At 43.4% G+C, this 9,977-nt stretch overlaps 1 protein-coding gene across 2 annotated transcripts in view; it reads right to left on the reverse strand.

The window, feature by feature from the left end:
* Positions 1–9,977, reverse strand: part of GIT2 (G protein-coupled receptor kinase interacting ArfGAP 2) — a 67,947-nt gene that overhangs the window by 48,203 nt on the left and 9,767 nt on the right. For both annotated transcript variants that reach the window (XM_011936243.1, XM_011936250.1), the window contains exons 5-7: positions 6,593–6,679; positions 6,359–6,489; positions 3,609–3,703 (exon numbers count right to left, since the gene is read on the reverse strand). In XM_011936243.1, the coding sequence (XP_011791633.1) occupies positions 3,609–3,703; positions 6,359–6,489; positions 6,593–6,679 (313 nt within the window). The remainder of the gene's footprint in view (positions 1–3,608; positions 3,704–6,358; positions 6,490–6,592; positions 6,680–9,977) is intronic.

Raw genomic sequence — 9,977 nt, forward strand, 5'->3', positions numbered from 1 at the left:
AGATCCGGCCACTGCACTCCAGCCTGGGCGACAGAGCGAGACTCCGTCTCAAAAAAAAAAAAAAAAATGCAAAAATTAGTCAGCCGTGGTGGCGGGCACTTGTAATCCCAGCTACTCAGGAGGCTGAGGCAGGAGAACTGCTTGAACCTGGGAGGCAGAGGTTGCAGTGAGCCGAGATTGCACCACTGTCCTCTAGCCTGGGCGACAGAGGCTCCATCTCAAACAAACAAACAAAAAAAACAAAGTACTATTTCATTTCCTTCTCATCTCCATGGTTTCTGATAAGAAATCCATAATCATTCAAATCACTGTTTTTCTATATATGTTATGTGTCACTTTCTCCTGGCTGCTTTCAAGATGTTTTCTTCAACTTTAGTTTTCAGCAGTTTGATTCTGATGTGTCTCAAGTGTGGATTTGAGTTTATCTTCTCTGGAATTTTCTAAGTTTCTTGAATCTGTAAGTTTATGTCTTTCACCAAATTTAGATTTTTTCTTTTTTTTTTAAGATAGAGTCTCGCTCTGTTGCCCAGGCTGGAGTGCAGTGGCACCATCTGGATTCTGGACTCACTGCAATCTCTACCTTCCAGGTTCAAGTGATTCTTGTGCCTCAGCCACCCAAGTAGCTGGGATTACAGGTGCACACCAACATGCCTGGCTAATTTCTGTATTTTTAGTAGAGATGGGGTTTTGTCATGCTGGCCAGGCTGATCTCGAACTCCCAACCTCAAATGATCTGCCTGCCTCGGCCTCCCAAAGTGCTGGGATTACAGGTGTGAGCCACTGAACCTGCCCTAAAATTAGAGGGGTTTTTTGGCTAATATTTCTTCAAATACTTTTTCTGCACACACCACTCTTTCTCATCTCTTATTGGGAATCCAGTGACATAAATGTCAGACATTCTAGTATTTTCCCACAGGTCCCTGAGACTGTTCAGTTTTTTTCTTCCTACTCTTTTTTCCTCTCTGTTGCTTAAACCAGATAATTTCTAGTGATCTGTTTTCAATTCACTGACTTTCTTTGTCATCTCTAGTCTTCTATTAAGCCCATCCAGTGAGTTTTAAATTTTTAGTGTTTGTATTTTTCAGTTCTAATATTCCTATTTGGTTCTCTTCTGTATCTTCTATTTCTCTGATGAGACTTTCTATATTCCTGTTTGTTTCAGGAATGTTTGCTCTTACTTCTTATAGCATGGTCTTACTAGCTGCTTTAAAATCTTTGATAACTCCAACATTTGTGTCATCTTGGGGTTGGCATCTGTTGACTGCCTTCCCTTGCAAGTACATGAGAATTACTCATATGTCAAGTCATTATGGATGGTATCCTGGACACTGTGAATGTTATGAGACTCTGGGTCTTCTTTAAACTTTATGCAAAAATGTTAATATTTTTGTCTTAGCAGGCAACTGACCAGGTGAGGTTCTGCCTCCTGGGCAGATGGTGAGAGAATAGAGAGAAAAAGAAAAGCAATCAGGATCCCCCGTCATCCTCTTGCTCAGAGATTTAGGAACCTGTACTGCCACTGCTGCTGCTGCTATTGCAGCCACAGGCTTGCCTAGGGTCTGGATGGGAGAGATCAGAAAAAGGGAGGAGGAGGAGGAAAAAACCCCAGGGGAATCCCCTTCCTCTCTGTCCTGTAGGAGTCCCATTTTCTGCTTTTTTTTTTTTTTTTTTTTTTTTGAGACGGAGTCTCGCTCTGTCGCCCAGGCTGGAGTGCAGTGGTCGGATCTCAGCTCACTGCAAGCTCTGCCTCCCGGGTTTACGCCATTCTCCTGCCTCAGCCTCCCGAGTAGCTGGGACTACAGGCGCCTGCCACCTCGCCCGGCTAGTTTTTTGTATTTTTTAGTAGAGATGGGGTTTCACCGGGTTAGCCAGGATGGTCTCGATCTCCTGACCTCGTGATCCGCCCATCTCGGCCTCCCAAAGTGCTGGGATTACAGGCTTGAGCCACCGAGCCCGGCCCATTTCCTGCTCTTTAACCAGAAAAAGGCTTTTTTGTTTTTTGAGATGGAGTCTCATTCTGTTGCCCAGGCTGGAACGCAGTGGCGCAATCTTGGCTCACTGCAACCTCTGCCTCCCGGGTTCAAGCGATTCTCCTGCCTCAGCCTCCCAAGTAGCTGGGATTACAGGCGCCTGCCACCACATCCAGCTAATTTTTTTGTGTTTTTAGTAGAGAAGGGTTTCACCATGTTGGCCAGGAGGGTCTTGATCTCCTGACCTCATGATCCGCCCGCCTCAGCCTCCCAGAGTGCTGGGATTACAGGTGTGAGCCACTGCACCTGGCAGAAAAAAGCTTTTTTGCACTCATTATGTACTTCCAGGTTTCAGGCTGTTATTGAAGTCCTATCAGAAGTAAGACAAAGAGGCACACCACCAGCTGATGGCACTTTGAGTTCCCTAATCCACCAACTAGGATTTACTTTTCAGTCTTTAGCTAGCTGCTCCAAGCATTTGGTCCACGTCTGTTAGTTCTATTCTGCAGGAGACACAGTGGGGTGTGCTTACTCCATGTCACCCAGAACTGAAACTACACCAAAGGCTCTTAACTCTATTGTACAACCAGGATGGAGAACCACTGCATACATGTATGTGAAGGTTGTACATCAGGGATTGGCCAATATTTTCTCTAAAGGGCCAAATAGTAAATATTTTAGGCTTTGTGACCTGTTGCAATGACTTAACCTATTCAGCTCTGCTGTTGTTATGTGAAAGCAGCCATACACAAGGTATAAATAATTGGGCATGGCTCTCTTGCAATAAAACCTGATTCATTTATTTTTTAGATGGGGGTCTTGCTTTGTCACTACACCCAGGCTGGAGTGCAGTGGCACAATCATAGATCACTGCCACCTTCAATTCTTGGGCTCAAGTCCCAGCCTCCCAAGTAGCTGGGACTACAGGCGTGCACCACCATGCCTGGCTAACAGGGTCTCACCCCTCTTACCCAGGCTGGTCTCGAATTCCTGGGCTCAAGCAATCCTCCTGCCTTGGCCTCCCAAAGTGCTAGGATTACAGGCATGACCCATTGCACCTGGCAAAAGCTAGCTAGATTGATTGATTGATTAACTAAGACACAGTCTTACTCTGTCACCCAGGCTGAAGTGCAGTGGTGCAATACAAAACTTCATTTAATAAAACAAGTAGCTGGCTAGATTTTGGCTACAGACCATGGTTTGCTGACCCCCTGTTCCATATCCCAAATAGCCAACTTGGCTTTGGCAAAGTTTACTTCTGGACTTTTTTTCCATTCCTTAGGAAGAATTTTTCAAATAACTACAAAGGTTATTGCTTTACTCCTGCATTTACTCCCACCAAGTTCAAGAACTGTGGTAACCATTCAATTTTGCTTTGATTATTCAATCTGATTCTTGAAATAAGTTATTTCTCTAGAGCTGAAGTTTTAAAAATGAAAAATCTAAGATTTGTCCAACTTTATATCTTTTACATGTAACTGACAATTCTGTAGTTATCCTTTCAAATTAAAACCCATATTTACAGCTTTCTCAGGGGTATGTTAAAGCAGAGGAGGTCATAAAAAAATAGTGTCTCGATTTGTTTTTCTAGAACCTTCCTGACTGGAGATGTGAAGCGGTCATTCTCTGTCCACTCACCTGGTTTCCTGCCACAGAGATAGAAGGCTAGTCTGTCCGTCAGCTCATACTGTATTTCCACAAGGCGCTCTGCCAGCTCATGGTGCCCTCCTTGCCTACCAAGAGAAAACAAAGTACCATTTATATTGCTCACTATTCACTGGCTTTAAAATGGAGAAGTACAAAGAGAGACACCTGAGCAGTTTATCACACAAGACTTTTTAGAATAATCAACCTTGTCACGGGAGGTAGATTTCTGAAGTCTACTTTGCATCCCACTTTTATAAACTGTTTTCACCATCTGAACTATCCCCTTTCCTTTATTAAGGCACAAAATAGAATACTTAATAAGAAATTCAAAGACTTATGAGAGAGAAGGATAAAGAATGACTTAATTTAATGAGGTAAAAAAATGAAATTAATCAATGGTTTAGGGTAGAGGTTCTCAAAAATTAACTAGCACATTTCTAGGAATATACCATGTGCAGGCCCCACCCTTGGAAATTCTGAATCAGTGGGGACAGGATGGGGCCAGGGGCCAGTATGTTGAAGAAGGTCCTTCCCCTAGGTGATGCCGATGCAGCCAGTCTGACTCTGGATGACAGTCTAGTAACCACTTCAAAGACTTCAAATCAGTGAGAGACAGGCCAACCTAATGCACAGCTCACACCTGCAGCTACTTCTGTCTCCTTATCTTCAATTTGCATAACAGAAAATATTAAATTTACCTTTCAACATTCATGGAATAAATATTTAAGCTGCTTAGAATCCTTTTGGTAACAAGAATTCAAACAAATTATATTGAGATTATTATATGCAAGGTACAAGTGTGAAAATCCCATGGTAAGTGATAATAAGTATTATTTACCCAGGGCTCTCTTCCACGATCAAGTATATTTTGTGGTTTTTGTCCTTAAAAGTAATGGCAAAAACCGCAATTATTTTTGCACCAACCTGATAGTTTCAGTCAGCTTCTCGCCCGACCATTCAAGGCACTCACAACACCCTCCGACCTACCACACAGCTTTGATCTGTGAGAGTCACATCTTATTCTTTCATTTTTTAGTCTCTTTGAAATCAGGAAATATTCTATAATTGATGATACACCATAATTGGCTGAGCTCTTTTCTTTTTTAGCACTGTGTGAAATAATGAAGCACCGTGCAATACTGTACTCCTGCTGTTATTCCCAGACCCACTCCGTTCTTTCCAGTCAGGTCTCCTGCTGTGCTGAACACGCTTTGTCCCTCCCTGCCTCCTGATCTTGACTCCTGCCTTTCCTCTTACCTGGAATGCTTTAGCTCCTCCTTCACACATTCAAATCCAACCCATTCTTCAAGACCAACTGAAGAAATTTCTTAAATGATTTGGACCAAAATGAAGAAACCCTATATATGCTTTTTAAGACCAGTTATCTATTTTGGCAATGAATCACACATGGTCTTGCCTCCTTGAACTCTTTCAGGCATTCATGAATCATTTTTTCTGAGAGAGCAAATTTTGGGAAAGTAGAGTTTTGTTATTTGCCCATTTTATCCTCTGTGAAGCAGAGTATTGTGCTTCACAGTTAATAAAGGTACTTTGGAAAAAGAAGGAAAGATGATTGATCTTTGGCCATTTAATTGATATTCAATTTAACTGAATATTTAAATGATACTCAAGACTAACCTATAATTTTTCAAGGACTGTATTAATAAAGAAAAATTTAAAGCATTTTACAGTGAGTACTTTTTTTTTTTTTTTTTTTTTTTTTTGAGACAGAGTCTCGCCCTGTTACCCAGGCTGGAGTGCAGTGGCATATGTTGGCTCATGGCAACCTCTGCTTCCCAGGTTCGAGTGATTCTCCTGCCTCAGCCTCCCAGGTAGCAGGATTACAGGCACCTGCCACCATGACTAGCCAATTTTTTTTTTTTTTTTGTATTTTCAATAGAGACAGGGTTTCACCATGTTGGCCAGGCTGGTCTCGAACTTCTGGCCTCAAGTAACCCATCTGCTTTGGACCCTCAAAGTGCTGGGATTACAGGTGTGAGCCACCACGCCCGGCCTAGAGTGAGCACTTAGATGTCTACTACCCAAACCTTACAATTCACATTTTACTATACTTGTTTAATCACGTATCTATATATAGATTTGCTTTTAAGTTCAAGCAATAACTAAGAGTATTAAAAAATAGAAGAGTGCGGCCAGGCGCAGTGGCTTACGCCTGTAATCCCAGCACTTTGGGAGACTGAGATGGGTGGATCACGAGGTCAGGAGATGGAGACCATCCTTGCTAATACAGTGAAACCGTCTCTACTAAAAATACAAAAAAAATAGCCAGGCGTGGTGGTGGGCACCTGTAGTCCTAGCTACTCGGGAGGCTGAGGCAGGAGAATGGCGGAAACCCAAGAGGCGGAGCTTGCAGTGAGCCGAGATGGCCCCACTGCACTCCAGCCTGGGTGACAGAGCGAGACTCCATCTCAAAAAAAACACAAGAGTGCATTCTGTAATTCTTGATACTTGATTTGGAATCTGACTACAGCTCAAATACCACTGTGTTATAAAGGATCAAGTAAAAGATTGGAAGTTTAGCACACTGGTTCATGATTCTAGCCTTCCTCAACTTTGCCAGGCTGAGCTTATATGCATTTGAAATGTCTTCATCCGTAAAATAAAGTAACGTAAATCTTTAAAGGGGTTAAATGTTAACATATACAACTTAGCTACTTAACAAGGAATCATACCCAACAAAAAAATCCCAGAGAGAAGTAGCAAGAATCTAGGTCTCTTACCTTGCATAATCAACAGGAGTTTTCCCACTAGAATCCTGTGTGCCTGGGTCTGCTCCATATACTGCTAATAATTCAGCCTGTAAAATCTGCCCTGCTTTGGAGGCAACATGGAGTGGCGTGTTTCCTTTTTCCTAAGAATCATTAATAAAAAGTAGACAAAAGAGCACATTAAATAAAGCTACATGAACACAACTCACTTAGTTTCAATACCTGAAGCAACTGATGTTTTCTTACAGGATGAAAGAAGTTGGCTTGTGCTCCTAAAGACAACAGTCTCAAACAGGTTTCAAGATTCCCTGTTCTCACGCTTGAATGGAGTTGCTGAAAAACACAGAAACAAGAAAGGAACCATGGTTAGAGGTGTAAAGAATGATGTCCTAGAGCAGTGGATAGACCATTTTAATATATGTTACATCAGTAACGCATAATCTTTATTTGTCTCAGTAAAGTGCATGGACCAGTCTCTCCTTTTGCCAGTCACAACCGTCCCTGGGCTGTAAGATGGGGTCAGGCCACTTTACTGATAAGGAAACTAGGGCTGTGAAGGCTGACTTGCCCAAATGCATGACTTGTCTAAGAAGTGGCACAACCAGAACCTGAGTGAGAGGTAGGACTGTGCTGTGTGAAAAGGTGACTGTGCGTGGTTCTGATGTCTGACAGACCTGAATTTCAAACTATACCCACTTCAAACTGTGTGGCCTGGAGAAAGGGCTTTAAGCAATCTGAACCTCACTTTCCTCATCTCAAAAATGTCAACAATGGCCCGATGGAGTGGCTCATGCCTATAATCCCAGCATTTTGGGGGGTTGAGGTGGGAGGATCACTTGAGCCCAGGGGTTTGAGACCAGCCTAGGAAACAAAGTAAGACTCTGGCTCTACAAAAAAATACGAAAATTAGTTGGGTGTGGTGGCATGCGTGCCTGTAGTCCCAGCTACTAGGGAGGCTGAGATGGGAAGATCACTTGAGCCTTGGCAGTGGAGGCTGCAGTGAGCTGTGATCATGCCACTGTACTCCAGTCTGGGCGACAGAGCGAGACCCTGTCCAAAAAAAAAAAATTTTATAAAAGGTGGCATTTTTCTTTTTAGAAAGGGTCTTGCTTGCTCTGTCATCCAGGCTGGAGTGCAGTGGAGTGATCATGGCTCACTGCAGCCTCAGTATCCTGGGCTCAAGCAGTCCTTCTACCTCAGCCTTCCAAATAGCTGGGACTACAGGCACTGGCCATCACGCCCTCCTATTTTTTAATTTTTCAATACAGATGAGGTCTCACTATGTCGCCCAGGCTGGTCTGGAACTTACGAGCTGAAGCGATTCTCCCACCTTGGCCTCCCAAAGTGTTGGGATTATAGGCATGAGCTACTGTACCTTATTCACAGGGTTATTATAAGGATTTAGTGATATAACAAAGTGCTCAAAGAATACAAATGCTATAATAACAGTTATCACTATTAGTTGTTACTGTAATTAGGGCTTTAGGACTTCAAATTCTATACTGTGTAAGCTACAGGATCCTGCCTTATACAATACCCTCTCTGTCACATTATTCTTGGCCTGTATAATACGCTTTAATAAAGTATTTCAGGGTAGGAAAAGGCCCATGATATACCGAATTCTGTACTACTGCAGAAAAGCTCTTATACATTCAGAAGATGAGCTGCCTTCCTTTCAAATCTAACCTAGAATTGTCCAAGATGCAGTAACCCTTATCACAGGAATTAAGAAATCTACTCTATTTCTTCTAAGTCTTGTTTAATTTTTTAAATAGTTATTTTTGTTTGTTTGTTTTTTAAACACAGGGTCTCATTATGTTGCCCAGGCAGGACTGAACTCCTCGGCTCAAGCAACCCTTCCACCTCAGCCTCCCAAGCAGCTAGTATTACAGGCATGTGCCACTGTGCCTAATTTTTTAAAACTATGGTCAGAAAAAAAAAAAAAAAACAAAAAACCAACACATACCAAGTATTATTAACCAATGGAAGTAGCAAGTATATGCATTTCTATGCAAAATTTCAAATTCTGAATTCTTCAGCCAGATTCTGCTGGGGATTAAAAAAGGGGGAGAGAAAAAAAAAAAAAAAAAAGGCCGGATACAGTGGCTCACACCTGTAATCCCAGCACTTTGGGAGGCCAAGGCAGGCAGACTGCTTAAGACCAAGAATTTGAGACCAGTCTGGACAACATGGTGAAACCCCATCTCTCAAAAAAAGACAAAAATTGGCCAGGCGTGGTGGCTCATGCCTGTAATCCCAGCACTTTGGGAGGCTGAGGCGGGCAGATCACTTGAGGTCAGGAGTTCAAGACCAGCCTGGCCAACATGGCGAAACCCTGTCTCTACTAAAAATACAAAAAAAATTAGCCAGGTGTGGTGGCAGGCACCTGTAATCCAAGCTACTCAGGATGCTGAGGCAGGAGAATAGTTTAAACCCAGGAGGTGGAAATTGCAGTGAGCCGAGATCGTGCCACTGCACTCCAGCCTGGGTGACACAGCGAGACTCCATCTCGAAAAAACAAAAAACAATACACAGACACACACACACAAATTAGTCAGGCTTGGTGGCACATGCCTGTGATCCCAGCCACTTGAGAGGCTGAGATGGGAGAATCATTTGAGCCTGGGGAGGTTGAGGGTGCAGTCAGCCATGATTGTGCCACTACACTCCAGCCTGGGCAACAGAGTGGAGACTCTGTCATTCAGGCTGGAGTGCCGTGGCATGATCTCGGCTCACTGCAACCTTCGTCTCCCCAGTTCAAGAGATTCTCAGCCAAATTCTACTAGACATACAGAGAAAAACTAACACCCTACTGAAATTATTCCAAACAATCAAAGAGGAGAGGCTCCTCCCTAACTCATTCTGTGAAGCCAACATCAGCCTGATACCAAAATCAGGCAGAGACACAACAAAAAAGGAAAACTTCAGGCCAAAATCCATGATGAACACAGATTAAAAAAAAAAAACTCTCAATAAAATATTAGCAAACCAAATCCAGAAGCACATCAAAAGTTAATCCACCATGGCTGGGCGCAGTGGCTCACGCCTGTAGTGCAAGCACTTTGGGCACCTGAGACAGGTGGATCATGCGGTCAGGAGTTTGAGACCAGCCTGGCCAACATGGCGAAACCCCGTCTCTACTAAAAATACAAAAATTGGCCAGGTGTGGTGGCTCACGCTTGTAATCCCAGCACTTTGGGAGGCCAAGGCGGGTGGATCATGAGGTCAGGAGATCAAGACCATCCTGGCTAACATGGTAAAACCCCGTCTCTACTAAAAATACAAACAAATTAGCTGGGCATGGTGGCAGGCACCTGTAGTTCCAGCTACTCAGGAGGCTGAGGCAGGAGAATGGCGTGAACCCAGGAGGCGGAGCTTGCAGTAAGCCAAGATTGCGCCACTGCACTCCAGCCTGGGCAACAGAGCAAGACTCCGTCTCAAAGGAAAAAAAACAAAAAAAAAAGATTAGCCAGGCCTGGTGGCACACACCTGTAATCCCAGCTACTTGGGAGGCCGAGGCAGGAGAATCACTTGAACCTGGGAGGCAGAGATTACAGTGAGCTGAGATCGCGCCATTGCACTTCAAGCCCAGACAACAGGGTGACACTCTGTCTCCAAAAAAAAAAAAAAA

This window comes from Colobus angolensis, unplaced genomic scaffold, assembly GCF_000951035.1.
Source record: "Colobus angolensis palliatus isolate OR3802 unplaced genomic scaffold, Cang.pa_1.0 Scaffold10, whole genome shotgun sequence".
NCBI lineage: Eukaryota > Metazoa > Chordata > Mammalia > Primates > Cercopithecidae > Colobus > Colobus angolensis.